General features: G+C 45.9%; 1 protein-coding gene and 1 pseudogene across 1 annotated transcript; both read left to right on the top strand.

Moving 5' to 3' along the window:
• Positions 1 to 10185: 10185 nt before the first annotated feature.
• On the top strand, positions 10186 to 13303 carry LOC101766090 (premnaspirodiene oxygenase). The gene is made up of 2 exons (XM_004965714.2): positions 10186 to 11180; positions 12175 to 13303. The coding sequence occupies exons 1-2, from the start codon at positions 10215 to 10217 to the stop codon at positions 12808 to 12810; spliced, it is 1602 nt and encodes a 533-aa protein (XP_004965771.2). The 5' UTR covers positions 10186 to 10214; the 3' UTR covers positions 12811 to 13303.
• Positions 13304 to 15926: 2623 nt separating this feature from the next.
• LOC101766499 lies at positions 15927 to 17915 on the top strand (annotated as a pseudogene).
• Positions 17916 to 20708: the final 2793 nt, after the last annotated feature.

Genomic DNA, 20708 nt, shown 5'->3' with positions numbered 1-20708 from the left:
ACTGGCGGTAGGGGTCTATTTCTGCAAATTTTTGGATCGGCTACTTATTTCTGCAAAATTATAAAAGAAAAAATAAAAAAAATAAAAAATTCCTATCCCTTTTCACCCGGGCATCCTATATGACTACCGGAAGTCGAATAAGAGATTGAAATATAAAGCCCACTACCGATCCATTAAGCCCAACCTGCAGTACCACAACAATGATCTCTTTATTTATTTTTCCCGTGCCGCTCAATTGCATGCATGTACCTTTGACTCCTTTTTTAGGTCTACGTAGCTTTTTGAAGGAATGTAGTCTACGTAGCTTAGAAAGAGTGTTAGTAACTTTTTATTATTTTGCTAAAGATTTTGTGACATGGTATATTCAATTATTAAATTAATATACTCGACATTTAAAAATACTGGATTCAACATTTATTTAACTTAGTTCAACAATTTCAGTAAAGTAGTTCAACATTTTATGTGAAATGTTGAAGCAGCATTTTGAAAATGTTGAACATATGTATTCTAAATGTTAAAATAGTATATTTTTTATGCAATAGGAGGGGAGGGCTCCCCTACTGATTATATATTATATAGAGACCTATCTGATACATTTTGAGGCTTAAGAAACAAAGAAAGAAACAAAAAAATTAAAAAAATTACTGAGATTGCTCTAGCCATTGAGACATTTGGGATTTTCAAGCTTCCTTGGCTCTAAAGATGACCTCAGAGAAACTACTTTAAAAAGATCTAAACAAGACTGAATTGTAGAATTGATCCCTTTGAAAATTATATCATTTCGGCTCATCCAAATGCTCCAGCACATGAGTATGATGATTTCCATATAGAAAGGGACATGTAACTGATGTTTAAGCTGCTGCATAATATCATAAGGTTGAGCATGGAGATCAATGAAGAGGCCCAAATGTATCCAGCACAGCTGTGCAAAGGGGCACTGCAGGAGAAGATGAAAGAGAGTTTCTTTTACCCCTTGGGAACAAAGGACACAGTCATAAGACTGCAGGATCATATGTTTCCGTTTTAGGGCATTCCTGGTGCTAAGCCTATCTTTGAGGACTAACCAAAAAAACATATATGTTTGCTTTGACACCTGAATTTCCATAACCATTTCAATACTGGATGTACATGGGCATCACCTATTAAATGACTATATGCTTTCCTTGAAGAGAAATATGAATTGCCCTAGATGTAGGACCTAATATCCATGTCACTGTTTAGAACCAAAGCCTCCAACTTGGAGGTTAGAAGAAGTAGCTGGTCAAATGCTTGCGCTGAGACTGGTAATTGAAATAGCTGTTCAACTTCAGTAGCTTGCTTTGTAGCTTGCACAATGATGAAGGTCTTTTTTGCAAAGGAGAATAAGTGTGGGTATACCTGAGCAGGTATATGGTCCTCCCAAATGTCATTCCCAAATGTCATTCCACAGAGAACAGGTTCTGCCATGTTTAATTATGATTGAAGCCGTACCTTTAAATTTGTCTATTAGCCTAAGGATATCTCTCCACCAGAAGGATCCCTTTTTGACATAAAGTAATATCTCATTTGAGTAATATTTCTCCCATACTAGCTGCACCCATGGAATGTCCAATCTGTTGAAAAACTTATGTAAGTATTTCAGCAACAACCCTTCATTTTGTGTTTTGATATTTAAGACATCCAAGCCACCTTGTTCTTTAGGGACACAGACCATTTCCCAAGCAACCTTTGGAGGTGTTTTGTTATTGATGTCTGAACCCCTCCATAGACAATGTTTTCGATATTTATCAATCTGCTTATAAACTGACTTCTGAAGAAGGAAGGTGCACATATGAAACATGGGCATGGAGGTAAAAATAGAATTTGTCAGTTGCAATCTACCAGCTTGGGAAAGAAAGGAGGATGTGATAACCAATCTTTTTTTCACACTTGGTAATCATAGGAAGGAATTCCTCCACTCTTGGTTTGGTGAGACCCAAAGGCAAACCCAAGTTGGTAAATGGTAAAGTACCTCTTGTGCATCCAAAACTCTGTGAAAAAAATTGCAATCTATTTTCATCCACATTAATTGGTACCATCATTGATTTTGAGTAATTCACCCTGAGCTCGGTGGATGTAGCAAAAGATTGAAGGATCTCCTTAAGAACAAGTAGTTGCCTTGGACATGCTTCCATGATGACTAAAGTGTCATCAGCATATTGCAAGATAGGGAAGTCTTGACTCTGTAAGAGAGGTATGGGAAAAGATAATAACCCCTGACTTTTGGCCTCATTGATCACAGATTGCAGCAAATCAACAACCAGCACAAAAAGAAGAGGAGAAAGTGGATCACCTTGCCTAACCCCTCTTTTACAATGGAAGGTTTTACCAGGGACTCCATTTAGCAACACTGATGATGTTCCTGAGTTAAAGATGTCTTGCATCCAAGAGAGCCATCTGGCACCAAAGCCCTTATGTTTCATAATGCTCAGCATTGCTTCATGCTTTACTTTATCAAAAGCTTTTTCAAAATCCAGCTTTAGAATCACAATCTCCTTCTTTGATGTATGACAGAGATGAAGGTACTCAAATGCCGAAGCCAAACAGTCTTGAATAGTTCTTGTCTTGATGAACCCATACTGATTTTTATGTATAAACTCCATAATCACCTTTTGTAGTCTATTAGCCAATAATTTGGTTAGGATTTTCATTGATATATTCAAAAGGGAAATAGGTCTAAAGTCTGAGGCTTTGGAAGCCCCATCCAGCTTTGGGATCAAAGTAATCAGCGAGCCATTTATACTCTGTAAGCAAACAGATCCTGAGTGAAATGCTGCAAATAGATCATAGAACTCTTGCTTAATTATGGGCCAACATTTCTTCATGAAGTTTGTATTTAAGCCATCTGGACCAGGGGCCTTGTTTGAGGGCATACTCTGCATCACTGCATCTATTTCTTCTGTGGTGAATGGATCCTCTAGGCAATGTAGGTTGGTTGCTGCATGCAGGAGTTGCTCCAAGTTGAACACCATAGGCTGTGAATTAGAAGAACCTAATCTCTCCTTGTATGCCTCCCATAGCAGGTTTGCTTTTGTATGGTGTTCTGTATGGATTGTTCCTTGGTCCTTTAGATTTGTAATGAAATTTTTTCTATGCTTTATGGTAGTATTAGCATGGAAGAATTTAGTGGGTTCATCCCCAAACTTAACTCATTTAATGTGACCCCTCTATTTCCGATATAGTTTCTGCTAATTTAACAGGGCAACCAGCTGGTCTGAAAGGATGGTCTTAAAGTTCCATTCCCCCACAGACAAATCTCTATATTCCTCAATTACTTCTAGAAAGTTAAGGATGAGCTTGACTTTAGAGATATTTACCTTAAGGCTTGAGAGCTGTTGTTGCCATACTCTTAGTACTTTTTTAAGGTTTTTACACTTTGCTGTGATAATCTTGGCCTTATCCGAATGCTGAACAGGTACAGACCATCCATGAGCCACAACATTTATAAATTGTTCATGTTCCATCCAATAATTTTCAAACCTAAAAATATTTCCTTTAGAAATGTCAGTGCCAACTGAGACCACACATGGGGAGTGGTCAGAGGTTTACATGACTAGAGGATAAGCTGAAGTGTTTGGATATGTCAAGGTCCAGGAATTTGAAGTAAAGAACCAATCTAGTCTTTCCAACAAAGGAGATCGGTTTTTATTTGACCAGGTGTACTGCTTTAGTTTTAATGGGATTTCAACCAATCCAAGGGTTGTAATCACATCATTGAACATAAACATTTCATTATGATCACCTTCAGGTTTGTTTCTATTTGAAGGGTCTCTCATAAGATTAAAATCGCCTAGAACAAGCCACTGTATGTCCTTTGGCATCCGAATATGTTTGAACCATTGTATGAAATCTCTCTTCCCCTCTGAGTTGCATGGACCATACACGTTAGTAAGAACCCAATCACTACCATTTAGCTTGGATATAAATTGGATAAAGACAGCAAAAAAAATCCTAAAAATAAGTTGTCCCTCAAATAAAGCAGATTTCCGGATAATAGCAATGCCACCAGAAGCACCTTGGAAAGTAAAAACTCAAATTGATCAAAAGGCAGAGGGCAAAATTTACTTATAAATTATATATCCAAACTTTCCCTTTTAGTTTCTTGAAGACAAACAATGTCACATTTACTCTCAATTATTTTATCTCTTACTGAATTCCACTTTTTATCAGAGTTAATTCCCCTTATGTTCCAGCACATAATGTTCCAAGTTCGTTTACCATTCATATCTGATATATCAAAAGAAGAAATTATGTATCATACAATGACCAGCACTGATGATGAAACACCCTTGTCTAAGTATATAAATATTACTGAAAGACTCTATCCAGGAGGTCTGATTTGTCAGACCAATCCTGATTAACAAAAGAAAAGTCCTGCTCAGAAGCCTATCCCTACTTCTTCTTAGACTTCTTTTTGGATACCTTCTGATAATCATCTTCAGATTTTGTTGAGGCTGGTTTCTTCTTAAGAAGTTTTGTACCACCAGGAGGAGGAAGCATATTTTTCTTGTTCAGAGCCTCTAAGGACAGTTTAGAAGCATCAATGTTACAAAAAAAGCAGCTCTAAGATTCTTTATGACTGAAGGAGATAGAGTAGGAGGAGTAATAGAGCAACCAATATAGTTCTTGTCTCTGCAACCTGCAGCTTTGTAACCTTGGTTGTGAGCTTGATTCCTCCTACTTTTTCTGATCTCTTCATCTGATAGAATTGTATTGCCCATTTTAAGGTTGGAGGCCTGCTGTAACAGTGTTTTGGACCAAGGACTAGGGGATGAAGATACCTTGCTTAGCACATCTCCCATTGGTGTTACAGGTGAGTCATGCTCAGATTGAGGGGCATTAATAATAGCATGATGTATTTCTAATTTCTTAGACCCACTAGGAATATCAGTCTCAGGGGTACCTTCAAAGACAATGCCTTTGCCTTTATCTAAATGATCAATATCAGTAACTGTATTTGAGGGGCATAGAGGAAATGCCTTGTTGGGGCACTTGTCAGGGATGCTAAAAGGGACTGATCCATATTCTGTTTGCAGAAAGTGCACTACTGAGGAAGCCAAAAAATCTTTTGCCCAGACAAAGCTCAAAGGATTCAGCAATTGAGCAGTGAAGAAATCAGACCAAAATAAAGGAATATCAACTTTGTGTTTAGCCGGGTGCAGAAAAGTAAGAAGCCCACTGTCTGACTGCCTCAGGATTCAGCTTGAATAGCAGTTGAGGGTGCATAAGGTTTTTTGAAGAAAATATAAGGTCTTGTGGTGGTTGGAATATCTCAACAAAACCCAGTTGCATTTCATTATTTTCAGCATCTTGCTGATCGGATTCCACATTGGAATTGTCACCTCCTAGTAGATCCTGTTCCTGAACCTCTTCTTGAATCATATGCATAGGTTGCCCATTGTTCTGGGGGATAAAGACTTGAACTTGAACAGCTCCCTCACCCAAATGGGGACCCTTAGCATGCACCATGAATCATTAGAAGAATATGAAGCTTTAATGATTTGCACTTGTTGAGGAGGGTCTTCTACCTCTATATTCTCAACAGCCTGCATGAGTTCATCGATACCACCTAAGTCCTTATCAGCTATCATATTCAGGTCAAAGTCCAGAGCATTAGCATTTGGAATGAGATTATTAACCTCTATGAAATCATTTGCCACTGGTTGTTCGGGTAGCTGTGGTTCCTGTGCATTGGGCATTGCTTGCTATTGTGGTTGAGGCCTAATAAAAGGTACATTGTTCTGAGCTTCTGGCCCATCAGGCTACAAATCCCATTGTGGAGCGGGCCCATCATTCAAATTATTACCAGGCTGAGCATTGGTAGGTTGGCCAAAACCAAAAAGATCAAAGTAGTTAGGGTTAACCTCATCAAGTGGCTGGCTCTCATCAGCAAGAGTACCCCCAAGTATCCTATATTGAAGAATTTCCACCTGAGCGTCCAGGAATCACCCTCAAAGTTTTCTCCCTCTAAGCACACAATAAACCAAGGTATTTCTGATAATTCCACAATCTTGCCTTCACCACAATCCTTGACAAATTATGAGGATCCTCCTCCCAAACCATGAGCCTACCAAATGTAGCAATAGTTTTCTCAATATCTGACTTTGACCAGAAATCAATGTTAAAACCGAAAAGCATCAGCCATACTTCATAGTTCATAGTAATTATCCTGTTATTCCACCCCCTGTTGTGTTCCACAAAAGATATCCTATATTGTTCATACTCATGAGGGCTTCCACCGATCAAGAAGTCTCGGTCATGAACAAAATTAAATCTGACATAAGCTTGTCCATACGGGCATGGTTGAATTGAGTGATAAGCTACCCTTCTTTGATTGCACAGAAAATCATCAAGCAAGTCCCAAATAGACTGAAAGGATACCTACTGCTCAGGGAGTGGTTCGATGATGGCAATGGCGACATCGCAGTTCAGCCTCCTTGATCCTCCAAGCACCACCTACGACACCGGCTTCCTAAACCCCACCAACTGACGATGACATCCCCTTGGCATGAAGGGCGCAGGGTCCACAAAGCGGTAGGCCATGAGCGGGTCTTGGATTGCACACAGTTCTTGGCTTCCAGGGACTGTAGCACTGGGGTTTGTTGGAGGAAAAGTTTGGGCCGAGCAATGTGGTGGAAGGATTGAGCCTGTGGGGGCTAAGGGAGGGCAAGCTGCAGCAAATGGCAAGTGTGCCGCTTCCGGGGGAGGGGGGAGATTGAGTATCTGGCGGAGGGGACAACACCGCCGGTAAGGAAGGAGAAGCTCTTGCCGCGGAGACTCTGGCGTCTTTCCAAGTGATCGTGAAAGGGGGCTCCGGGGTAAGGTGACCCAGGACCTGTTGTCCCAACTCTTGGAGGAAGCTGAAAACTGGGGCCGACCCATTGATTGACCCATTTGGCATAGACGGTACAGAGGCAAACCAACTGTCGATGTTATGGTCCTTCCAGTGATTCAGTTGAATTGAAGAAGCAAAAGCTCTGTCATTGGAAAGGCCTGGGAAACGAGGTGAGAACCTGCAGTGGGCTGCAATATGACCCAGACGGAAGCAGCTTTCACATCTCACTGGTCTTATACAATTAGGCTGAAGATGAGTGGAAGAAAGACATCTTGTGCAATGATGGCCCATCCATTTGGCAAATAGATTCGGAGGTGAGACCCTGTTTGAAGGTGCCAATTGTGGTCCATGATTAGTGCCATGCTCATAACTGCCCCCCAAATTAAGCTGCAAATCAATATCATTAAGAGGCAAATTTAAATCTGTAGAAGCTAGCGTGTTCTTCGCTTTGGATGAGGAACCAGGAAGATCCAGCGAAGATTGATTGCCCAGATGATTAAACACTGAGACATGCTGCTTATGAAGATGCTGATAGGATTTGCCCCTAGATGTGTGCACTGGAATAGAATTAGCTCCTGTTAGAGGATTCAAGGAAGAGCCATAAAGCTTCACTGGAAACTATTTTTTGATCCTATTTGGCCCAACGTGTTGCCATGGGAAATGTGTACCTTATGATTCAGAGATCACTTGCTTTGCAAAATGGAAACCTCTATCATTCCAAAGATTGAAAACCACCTTAAACTGTTACAAGAAACCCAAATTGTAAACCATAAGACCGACTTGCTTAGAAGAAACTCTGAACTTGAAAATCCAATCAGAAATCTCAACCGGAGAAAAGTATGATGCAGAACCCCCAAGGACCAATTGAAGAAGGACGCCCACATTATCTTCAGCAAGCTTGATTCACGAACGAGTGAAGGATGCCAAAAGCTAGAAACCGGAGGCATCAATAGAGGACTCTGAGGATACCTTGGTACCAAGGGAAGTGCGTACCTTTGCCGAGAAACTTAATCCTGGGCGGAGATCAACAGATGGAATCATGGTGTCACAAAGCAGGAGCTGGAAGGAGGTGGACGCCTGGATCGGGTGATCACCGGCGGCGAGATGACCCGAGGGCCCTCACGAGGAGAGAGTCGCCCTCATCTTCGGTCAACACACTTCATTGGATTGGAGTTTTGCACCTTCTTAACTCTCTCTCCTAAAATAGTTTATTCGAATGTTGATTTTAAAAAAATAGATAAAAATTTAAAATATACTGATATTGGTTTGTTGTATAAATTCTAACTAATGGTTCAAACAAAATCCAAAACGCATTCCTGTTTTGAAAGAAAAATGAAATTGAAGATTCAATCCAAAAGAAGCTCGCCAACCAACCCATTAGCCATCACCAGCAACCATTCATGAACCGCCATATGTCCAGCTCCACCTGCATAAACTCGTGCGCGCAACCTGCTCGCTTGCCACATTTGATCTGGTCCGTCTATTATAACCCGTGGGATCTCAAACACCATATAACAAAAAAAATTCGGAAGCCATATAAGTTTCCCGTTTTCACCCTGAGGCCTGGGCGGCTAGACCCTATTAGAGGTAGATGTGTAGGGCCATAGCCCGTACGAAAAGTTACGATCAGTTTTGCAGATTAGTTTGGGCCAAGCCCATCTGTCCTATTTCTTTTAACCTGGGCTTTCTAGAAATGGAATTAATATATTTCTTCTTTTATTACTACACAATAAGGTTTCCAGCCCTCGAGAAAAAAAAAGATTCTCGCAGCGAACTGTGAATCTAATTTTTTTGCCAGATCAAAAATCAATCAGTACCATACTCTCTCCAATAAAAACAATATTTACATATTATATACAATAAAAAATATTTATGTTTGTGTACGTACTAACAAAAAACATCACATCTATTGCATATTATATTTATGTTTATCTCCTATATCATCCGATCTTCAATATAACAGTACATACTCTTGTTTCAATATAAAAGTACATACTAACAAACACATTGCAAGAGTTGGAACACATATTCTGCAATGTTTTTCACGCTTAAAAGCATTTTTCACATCGATCACTTGTACTTTTATATGAAGAAAGGTGTAGCTTGGCCACAGTTACTGGCAGTAGGAACTGTGAATCAAGCAGTCATGCACCCAAGCTTTTCCAGTGATCAAGCGTATAATTCCCACTGTTATGCATTACATATAAGATGGGAAAATGGAACGTATTTTTCTTATGAGTGTTGCTCCTTACTTTCCCCCCTCCTCGGTCCTCTTTAGCCTTTAAAGTGAAAACAGTAAAAATTAACCGCTTCAGTGATTCAGTCCAAGATTCTTGCGTCCTTGCACATTCGCAGCTCGGCATCTTCTTTGCATGGATCGTGACAAAAACGAAATAGGAAGAGGGAAAAAGGAAGTGACACCTAATTTGGTAGACAATCAGTGTCAGTGGTAACAGTGACAGTGTGGCTGCGATTGCATATATTTTAGATTTTTAGTAGACAATCAGCGCTCACTGCCATGCATTAATAGTGCATAGCTAGTATGATTGTTGGCCTCGTTGTTTGGTCGTTCGAAACAGCATCTGTTTGGTGCAATATTCTTGGCACACCAGTGCGTCCAAAACCATATCGTTATTGGCATTTGACTAATGAAGCTTGGTTGGTTCATAGACAAAATGTCGGCGATATTATATGCAATATATTAAGAAATGCATACGCGAGTAGCATGCATATGCTGTGTGACAACTAATGAGGTAGCTGCACAGTCAGAATTCAGATGCGAATCGATCTGAATGCTACAGCCAACACATTAACATATTTTTCAAATCAAATACCATAGGATTTGTATGGAGTTCATTGGTTTGTTTGACGAAATGTCGATCCAAATTAAATGTATTACAGCTGTGAACATATATCAACTAATTACAAATAAGCCGCTTTAATAAACTGACAATCCGTATATACTGCCTTCGGTATGTATGGGTACTTCTCAATGTTCGATTATTTTTAAATTTTGGCCATCGATTATTTTTAAAATATTTAATTCGAAAACATAAGATTCATAGGTTCATAATTGTTCTTGGAAGGTGTTCTCGCAACTTTACAAAATTGATTTTGTAAATGTAGATAGTGGTCAGAATGGGGCCTCGCGAAAACCATAAAAAAACAATACTCAAGTATTTTTTTTTTACTTATTTCTGTCTTTGTCGGAATATGGTCTCATGAGGCAACCAAGTGCATAAACAAACATGTGTGCAACTGTGCAAGCTTTTTCTCACTCCACGGAGCATCTGCGAATCATCCAAATGTTTGGGTGCTCACTCTACAAAACGACACCGGGAGGAGCAATAATTTGGCTTCCATGACTCAATATACGCAGACTAGCAGCGGTGCTGGTGCAGGAACACTAACACCAATGGAAGACCACTACTACCTCTACCTCGCCTTGGCGCTCGCGTCTCTGCTCGTCGTGATCGCTAGTAAGCGCCGGCGCGCCCCGGCGGCGCACGGCCATGGCCTGCGGCCGCCGCCGGGGCCGTGGCAGCTGCCGGTCGTCGGCAGCATGCACCACCTCGCCGGCCAGCTCCCGCACCGCGCGATGCGGGATCTGGCGCGCCGCTACGGGCCGGTGATGCTGCTTCGGATCGGGGAGGTGCCGACGCTGGTGGTCTCGTCCCGAGAGGCGGCACGGGAGGTGATGAAGACGCACGACACGGCGTTCGCGTCGCGGCCGCTGAGCACCACCGTGCGCGTGCTCACCAACGGCGGCCGGGACATCATCTTCGCGCCGTACGGGGAGCATTGGCGCCAGCTCCGCAAGGTCGCCATCACCGAGCTCCTCAGCGCCCGCCGGGTGCTCTCGTTCCGCGCCATCCGCGAGGAGGAGGTCGCCGCCGCGCTGCGCGCGTGCGCCGCCGCGGCGGCGGCGCCGGGTGGCGGGCGGCCCGTCGAGATGCGCGCGCGGCTGTCCGCGCTCGTGGCCGACGCCACGGCGCGCGCCGTGCTCGGCGACCGGTGTAGGGACCGCGACGCGTTCCTGCGGGCGCTCGACCGCTCCCTCGAGCTTTCCGCCGGGTTCAACCCGGCGGACCTGTGGCCGTCGTCCCGCCTCGTCGGCTGGCTCAGCGGCGCGGTGCGGCGAGCCGAGCAGTGCCGCGACACGGTGTACGGGATCCTCGACGGCATCATCAGCGAGCACCTGGAGATGATGGACAGCGCCGGCGGCGCCGGCGAGGCCGAGGACCTCCTCGACGTGCTGCTCAAGATACAGAGGGACGGCAGCCTCCAAATCCCGCTCGACATGGACGTGCTCAAAGCCGTCATCTTTGTAAGCACTCGTCTCTTACTCGTTCCAATTACGTCGTAATCGTAGAACTTAGATGCCACACGGCAAACCCACATGGATCTTTCGTTCTCGCGACATTTGTGAGCGAGCTTACCCAGCTGCAATGCACATCGTTTCTCTGAAATGATTGTGATGATCACACGTCTTATCATCTCATAGTAACATACTATTAACAAGGGAGCAAGCCAACGTGTAACATCATATGCATCATCTTCGAGTTACATAGGAACTTTCTTTCGAGAAGATAAGGATTGAAATACTAGAGGACTGTGATTTTGGGTGGAAGGCTTCAGATCAGTAATTCTGATTGAGATGTAGGCTATTCATTTGCTGCGATGCACATCGTTTATCTGAAATGATTGTGATGAACACACATCTTATCGTATAGTAACATACTATTAACAAGGTAGCAAACCAACGTGTTGACAGTATAGCACACAGTAAAGTTTTCTTTCCAGGAGTCAGAGGATAAGGATAGAGATTGGAGGACTGTGATTTTTGGGGGGTAGGCTTCAGATCAGTATCTTTCGTAGCATGTTTGGTAAGTGATGGGAATAGCCATAGCAATCAGAGGTGGGAGTTAGTAGAGAGAATTTAGTGTGGGAGCGAGGTTGATTTCAATCCTTTGTTTGGCACAGCTTGGGAATCGAATTTAGACGATAATCTAACATTGTTCCTCAATTTTTCCTTTCCTAATTATTTATAAAATCCATTTAGCTTCTATGGTTTGCGCACTTCACAATCCAATTTCTCGTTCGGCTGGCTGCTTTCCAGCCGAACAAAACTCTACGAGAACGCTACAAAAGATTCAACTGCGGCCTTTTGCATCAGGCTGCAGGCCCCTCATGTTCTGTCTGAATCCAACAAGTCAAGCAGCTCGATCACGTGTGCCGACACAACGCAGCTCAATGTTGAAATCTCTCCCGCCGCTACGTGTCGTCGTTTAACGTGCCGACCATCCGCTTCGTCTCCGCAGGACATCTTCGGCGCCGGCAGCGAGACGTCGGCGACGACGCTGGAGTGGGCCCTGGCGGAGCTCGTCCGGAACCCCAAGGCGATGGCGCGGGCGACAGCCGAGGTGCGCGGCGCCTTCGCCGCGCACGGCTCCGTGCCGGAGCGCGCGCTCGGCGAGCTCCGGTACCTGCACCTCGTCATCCGGGAGACGCTCCGGCTGCACGCGCCGGTGCCGCTGCTGCTCCCGCGCGAGTGCCGGGAGCCCTGCTGCGTGCTTGGCCACGACGTGCCCGCGGGCGCCACCGTGCTGGTGAACGTCTGGGCGCTGGGCCGCGACGAGCGGTACTGGCCCGGTGGGGACCCCGAGGAGTTCCGGCCGGAGCGGTTCGAGGCTGAGGTCGGAGGGGTGGAGTTCAAGGGCGCCGACTTCGAGCTCCTCCCGTTCGGCGCCGGGCGGAGGATGTGCCCCGGGATGGCGTTCGGGCTCGCCAACGTCGAGCTCGCGCTCGCAAGCCTGCTGTTCCACTTCGACTGGGAGGCGCCCGGCATCGCCGACCCGGCCGAGCTCGACATGGCCGAGGCGTTCGGCATCACAGCGCGCCGGAAGGCCGACCTCCTCCTCCGCCCCATCCTTCGCGTGCCCGTGCCCGGTGTGTAGTCGACCTTCGTCCCCGCCGAGGTGCCGAGCCTACGGATTGATTATTTGCTCGTCACCTGTGTCAGCGTTGGCTTCGCCGGAGAAGCTACTGCTCTGGACGACGAGCGCTTCCTGTTTCGTTGTGTTCTTTTACCATGGGCCTTATAACCTATTAGTAGTGCAAGACCGATATGCCAAGCCCATCTAAGACTATGGGCCTATTTGTTTTAATCGTGGACCTCTCCAATGTGTGCCCTTTACGTTTTGTTTCCACGGTAGAGAGTTGTTTGGACTTTGGACCAAAAGGTTTGCTCATTGGTTGCTGAATTGGGATTTGGAGGGTACTGTACTGCACAATCTAAAGGACCTAGCAGTGGCAACTTGATAGTGATAAAATTAGGAAGAGGTCTCAAGCCCTGATAACGAACTTGACGAAACCTAAGCGATCTGGACGTGCTACACGGTGTGTGTGTATATATATATATTCTTATAATATTCATCAATGTTTAAGGCATATTATCACCTCATTATCGTAGGTTGACCTATCTTCTTTTGATGTATTTTTAAGTGTATGGTGCACAGACAAGATTTATTCCTCGGAGCAAATGTATCATCTTAAAACTGATGTTTGTCCACTATTTAATTAGCTATAATTTTTGCGACTGCATTTTTTTGATGCAACAGGAGGGGCTTGCTCCTACTGAGATGTATTAAAACTTGAGTCCAAAAGAGGTTACAAAGAAAACAGCATATAAAAAACTAAAAAGAAAAGAAAAGAACAACAAAAGGAAAACTAGAGCGAGTGGATCCAGTCTAGACATTCCTGACCCAAGGAGGAATTCATTCTGTTCGAAGCTACCAACGAAAGTTCTGATAAGAATTTGGATCGAGTTCCTTCAACCGTCGGATCCACATCGTTGAAGGTCCAGTCATTTCTTGTTGTCCAAATACTCCAAGACATGAGGACTAGGACCTCCATGAAGAAGGTGGTGTTAAAATGTCTTCTAATCTGGTTGAATATATGGGTTGACGATCTTGTAGACACAAAGAAAATCCCAATCGAATTCCAACAAGCCTTTGCAAAGTTACATCTCAAGAAGAGATGAGTGACAGATTCTCTTTTTTGGAGGATGCACATTTCACAGACGTTAGAATCCAGTTGCATTCCCCTTCTCTGTAAAATATCTTTTGTGTTTAGTCTGTCCTTTATCAGAAGCCAAAAGAAAACTTTGTGCTTTTTTTGCGACACCATTATGTGAATGCAGTGTGTATAGGTTCTTTGTATTTTGGTTTAGTTTGTCACTTGAGCTCGTCCCACCTAAAACTTTAGCCTGGCTCCATATAATTACTAATGATAGTATATAAAGTTAAATAGTATTTTCTACATCACAAATTGTAGGTTATTTTGACATTCATAGATTCAGAGCTTGTACTATATATCTAGACACAGTGCATATCTAATTATGAACTAAAAAATACTAAAACGATCTACAATTTGGGACCGAGAAAGCAGTAAATACTCTTCATCTGATGGAAGCTCGGCGTCCAAGGGCTGATCGTTGAGAGGTTTTGTGTGCTTGCTACTGTGCCGATTGTTAACTGATAACCGCTAAATTAAAACACCCTCTGTTGATCATTGCGTTGGACTTTGATCACTTGAATTACGCCTGACTCTAAATGTCAGCAGGATGACCGGTCACCTTTTTTCGTAACATTGTACCGACGTGATGCTCACATACACGTACGCACACTTACACCTATGAATACATGCACGTGCTCATACCTTTATAAGCACCTTTGAGAAATTAAGCCGGTAGATCTCGAGATTGACGAAGTCACTACAGGCGGCCAACAGATCTCGAGATTGATGAAGTCACTACAGGTACCTCGCTGTCGACGAACATGTCACTTACCACTAAAATAATAACACTGGTTAAATCCTGAAATAATTAGAAAATGCGAGTACCCGTAACGAGTCGAGGATTCGAACCCGGATGGTCAGGTTTCACCAAAAAAAAACCTTACAGCTGAGCTAAACTTCGTTCGCACCTTCTTGTTCTTTGATCATTCGTTCGCCGTGTAGGCTTGTATCCTTTGCATGGACATGAGTGAAATAGATCCGTAAAAGATTTGTCTGCACATAGTGTTATGTTCTTTTTAACTTAAATGAGCCTTACTACATTTTCAGAGAAGCAATTGTAATTTATAAGAGTGACAATAGTCACTAAATGTTAGATGAGGTTGTCTCTATTTTTTGAGAACCTAAAAACTTGCTCTAACTCCACCAATAGCCGTCAATTCTAACCCTCTATTTCGACAAGTGGGACCCGTTCATTAGTTACTCGGCATTTCATTTTTTTTCCTTCCATCCCTTTCTCTCAATTTTGCTCCCTCTTTCTCTCATGTTTGGTCTAGCGACACACTGAGATAGAGCGTCGGCCCGTGCCGTGAGAGGCGTCGCACCGGGGGTAGGTGGCGAATGGAGGCAAAATCAGTTGGCGCTCTAGGCAGGCTTGGACGAAGGAACTCTAGGCGGAGTAGAGTGGATGAATCCTGGTGACATACCTCGTAGTGGTGGCAAACCTTGATCTTACTTTGGAGCTTGAGGCAGCGGCCCATGGATGAGGCACGTGCGACACCGATGGCCGGAGGAGGGTGGAGCGGGCGACGATCTTAGCTCACTAGAGCATAGCGAAGGATCTCAGACTCCGCTGGTGGATCCAGTCATTGGCGTGGGGGCGATGGTTGGTAGTGGCGGCGGAGGTGGGCAGAGCCAAGCTGGAGAAGAGGTCGAAGGGTAGCAGGAGCAACGTCGAGTGGGTGGGACCCACGGATAAAGGATTTTCTAGGGACCGTATGAATGGAGAGTGGAGGGGGATTTTGTGGACTCTCAAAAATGGGGAGCCTAGTAAACTACATGATGAAGTGCATTTTTTTTTAAAAAAAACTTGACCTTTTAGGGTAGGAGATTGTTTAAAGTGTTTGCTGGAGTAGCTCAAAGCGTAGAGGGCCAGAGGGTAGCTATCACATGGATGTGATATTATGTTGCAAATCTCATTAGACTCCTACGTGAGCATGTGTTACACAATTCATAGGATTGCCGATTGTCCAAACTTTGTGGTGGCCACTCAGTTCGGGAAGAACAGATATTTTGCCATGCTAGTTGCTATCGGAAAGAACAAATTTTTTTCATGCCGTACAAGAGGCTAAGTTAAAAGCTTAAAAGCAGACCCAAACTCCTATGGGAATCACCAATGCCATGGAAATCATGTATTACCTCTACGTCGGATTAGCTCTCGTGTCGCTGCTTATCGTGCTCACGAAGCGCCAGCGCTGCGCCGCCCCAGCTCGCAGACATGGGCTTCGGCTGCCACCGGCACCGTGGCAACTGCCCCTCATCGGCAGCCTGCACCACATCGCGGGCCAGCTCCCGCACCGCGCCATGCGGGACCTGGCGCGGCGCCACGGGCCGGTCATGCTGCTCAGGATCGGCGAGGTGCCCATGGTGGTGGTCTCGTCCCGTGAGGGGGCCCGCGAGGTGATGAAGGCGCACGACCTGGCGTTCGCGTCGCGGCCGCTCAGCGCCGCCCTGCGCGTGCTCGTCGACGGCGGCCGGGACATCATCTTCGCGCCCTACGGGGAGCACTGGCGCCAGCTCCGGAAGATCTGCGCCGTCGAGCTCCTCAGCGCGCGCCGCGTCCTCTCCTTCCGCGCCGTCCGGGAGGACGAGGTCGCCGCCGCGCTGCGCTCGTGCGCCGCCGACGCGGCCGCGGCGGCGGACGCGCGCTCCGCCGTGGTGGATATGCACGCGCGGCTGTCCGCACTCGTGGCGGACGCCACGGTGCGCGCCGTGGTGGGCGACCGGTTCGAGCGCCGCGACGTGTTCCTGCGGGCGCTCGACCGCGCCGTCGAGCTCGCCGCGGGGTTCAACCCGGCTGACCTGTGGCCGTCCTCCCGCCTCGTCGGGCGGCTCAGCGGCGTCATCCGCCGCGCCGAGGAGTGCCACGACGCGGTGTTCGGGATCATCGACGGCATCGTCGAGGAGCACCAGGAAAGAATGGTCGTAGGCGGCGGCGTTGGCAAGGACGAGGACGTTGTCGACGTGCTGCTCAGGTTACAGAAGGATGCCGGCCTCCAGTTTCCGCTCGATTTGGACATCATCAAAGCCGTCATCTTTGTAACTAACTACTCTTTACACTTTACTCGCCCGTTTGAATCGATCATGTTTTTCTAGAACCAACAAGTAATCCCTTGCGCACAGGACATGGTCAGTGCCGGCAGCGAGACGTCGGCGACGACGCTGGAGTGGGCCATGGCGGAGTTCGTCCGGAACCCCAAGGCCATGGCGCGGGCGACTGCCGAGGTGCGCGGCGCCTTTGCGGCGCACGGCGCCGTGCCCGAGCACGCGCTCGGCGAGCTCCGGTACCTGCACCTCGTCATCCGGGAGACGCTCCGGCTGCACCCGCCGGCGCCGCTGCTGCTCCCGCGCGAGTGCCGGGAGCCGTGCCGCGTGCTCGGCTACGACGTGCCCCGTGGTACCACGGTGATCGTGAACGTCTGGGCGCTGGGCCACGACGAGCGGTACTGGCCCGACGACCCCGAGGAGTTCCGGCCGGAGCGGTTCGAGGCTGAGGCCGGAGGGGTAGTTCAAGGGCGCCGACTTCGAGCTCCTGCCGTTCGGCGCCGGACGGAGGATGTGCCCCGGGATGGCGTTCGGGCTCGCCAACGTCGAGCTCGCGCTCGCCAGCCTGCTGTTCCACTTCGATTGGGAGGCGCCCGGCGAGGCCGACCCGGCCGAGCTCGACATGGCCGAGGCGTTCGGCATCACCGCGCGAAGGAAGGCCGACCTCCTCCTCCGCCCCATCCTCCGCGTGCCCGTGCCCGGTGTCTAGTCGCCGTCCCCGCCGCACCTACAGATTGTTCGTCACTGAGAAGCTGCTCCGGCTGAGGGCCCGTCTCCAGGAGCGGTTTCTGTTTCTATGTGTTCTCTTGCCGTGGCCCCTGTAACATATCAGGGTGCGTTTGGTGGATCATATAAACCCTGGATCCATATAAACTCAAAAGAGAAGAACATTGGTTGGCTGTTGAGCGGATGCAAAAATATGCTCTCATCCTATCTTGGTGGATACGCCCAAATTAGTCGCATCTGCCAATGCAGGCTCGATGGATGCGTTGAATCTACTTTGGACCTATTTACTCCGTTTCAAATTGTAGGTCATTTTAGTTTTTCTATATCTAGATGCATAATAATATCTATGCACCTAGAAAAATCAAAACTACCTACAATTTGGAACAGAGGAAGTATTCTTTATTCTCACATGCAGGATCACTTACATGGCCTCTCATATAATCAATCAAACATCTTCACAAGGTTCACTGTATCCGCCGATGCAACCAACCAAATACCCTCTTTTTCGTGGTCATTGCATACAACTATTTATAAACTAGACACTTTGATGATTGAAAACATGGCTACAATAAGCTGATCTCATTGGAACATCGTATCTAAACAAAGCAGCAGGTACATTGCATTTATCGGCTCTGAATAAGGTTATTAGAGATAACTATGAAATGAACACAGTCGTGGGTAAGGAGAATTTGGTGGCCACACGCACACAGCCAGAAAGATCAGTGCAGTCTGCAGATCGCGCGTGCTCATGAACAACGTAATTTGGTTCTCATTTTGCCGGACTGAACTTTGTCTCGTTTCGCGGCAGGAAAAAGAGATAAACAGAGGGAAAGTAGTAAACGAAAAAGGATAGAAATGACGGAGCAGCAAATTAAATGTTGGGCGGCAGCACTGCAAACTATATATATTGTTCAACCTTTTCATTAATTGGAGAGTTGAAATCAATGTTTACAAAATAATGTCACGATTTAACATTTTCAGCGAAGATTTTTCCTGAACAATCAAATCATGATCTAACATTTATTAGTCTCATGTTTGTTCATTTGAGGCGTGGGACCGTGGGAGTGTGGATTGACATCCAAATCAAGGTTGACGAATCTAATTCAAGTCCTACTTATGTAGGTTCTCTGTCTACCTGACCAAACACCGAATCTAATTCCCAATGCATACTCGCATCCCTTATCTTTTACGTGAATAACTCATTTAACAAAATACTACAAGTTCATCTCGATAATTGTTAACATCTTATTTACAACTCCCCCGTTCCGAATGTCATTTTAGTTTTTTTAAAGTAAATTCACTGATTTCACTATGTACTTAGACATACACCATACCTAGATGAATAGCAAAAGCCATGAACTTAGAAAAGTCAAACGACCAATAATCTGGGACGGTGAGAGTACATGATAAACGAAATTGTAAGCACTTTAACAAACTTCATCTGTTCACTTTTCCAAACTGAAATGACATCTGACCATTTTCACATATAGGATTGACATAGCAATAAAATATATTCTACTAGGTTACTGACAGATAAAAGAGTTCTGAAAAAGGCAGCTTCAGCAAGCTATTAGGCATAGGCAAGAAGGTTGCAAGACACATCCGCATATCACGGTACAAGCCACTTAGTTATGGACTATTATCATCATGTTCCCAAGAGTGAAACTGATCGCTTCTAATAACAGACAAAAGACATCATCGTTATCTTGTAGCAGCTCCATCTTCAAGCAGAGCCTCCCATTCCGCTGAACTGAAACCCTTTACAAACACAAGAAGCGCGATTAGTTCCAAGGGGCCCCAACAAGATATGAGAGAAAAACACAGAAAATAATTATACAGGAATAGGCTTGAGCACATAAGAACATGACCAAACTGCATCAAAGTCAATTGGTTTTAGAGGGCCAGATACTTTACTGTAATGGGGTTTAGAGGTTGAACTTTGGTTAATTTCATTTTTTATAAAGAAACTTTGGTTGATTAACTCCATTTGTTTCAACAGAAATGATGTTCTAGAGATCAGCAGTCGTCGACATGCAACATTGACCATCACATTCTAGACAATTGTGTTAGGAAATAACAGTAAAAGTAATGTGTCACAAATGTTTTAAGGCAATCCTAATGCCTTTGCCTCATGCCCTCATGATCAATATAAATACTTGCTTATGAAAGTCTTAATGATTGCAGATTAAAGTATGAGAAGAAAAAAATATATTCATTTGGCCATTCTCAGTGCAAGATTTTGTGGCGTGATTTTCAAGAATGCCATGAATCTAATAATTTTTGAGGAGATCTTTTACGGTACACAATATTACCTTATACTACTGTTCGAAAAGAACTCGTATGTAAGGATCCGAAATCTTAAGCGTAGTATGCATGAGTAGTATGGATAGTATAGGAGTATAATTGGAAATATGTAAAATGACATTGTTGAAATATATCAAATCTTTCTTAATTATCCTATCTTCATTCCTTTTACTCCTCATCTCTTCATTTCTACTTCTCTCGCACTCGCACTGGGGTGGCAGTGGCGACTGCGTGGCGGGAGGCGACGGCAGCCTCGTCCACGCAAGCGCAAGATCCATCCGAACCGCTGGAGACTCCGCGCCCCGTCTTCATCCCGCATTAGCGTCGGCGGCGGCCACGACTCCCCGCATCGGCGCCAGCGATGGCCTCAACTCCCCACCCCGTCTTCATCCCGCATCAGTGCCGGCGGCGGCCAAGACTCCCCGCCCATCTTCACCCCGCATTGGTGCCGGCGGCGGCCCCGCCCTATCTCCCTACCACATCGGCGCCACCCACGATTCCCCGCCCTGTCTCCCTCTCGCATCGGTGTGGCCCCTGCGCGAGGAATAGCCACCGGCCGATTGGGTGTGTCTGCGCGTCGGGTAAGCGGCGGCAATAGGCGGCGGCGGCAGCGGCGGACCGGCCGGTGCGGCCGGATTGGGGCAGGGCTTCCTCGTGCTGGTGGGTGTAGGGGCAGCCTCTCTCTATCTTGTCGCCACATCCAGCT

The sequence above is a fragment of the Setaria italica genome, chromosome IV (genome assembly GCF_000263155.2).
Source record: "Setaria italica strain Yugu1 chromosome IV, Setaria_italica_v2.0, whole genome shotgun sequence".
In the NCBI taxonomy this organism is placed as follows: domain Eukaryota; kingdom Viridiplantae; phylum Streptophyta; class Magnoliopsida; order Poales; family Poaceae; genus Setaria; species Setaria italica.
The sequence above is the reverse complement of the archived record's forward strand: the minus strand, read 5'-3'. Positions and strand labels throughout refer to the sequence as shown.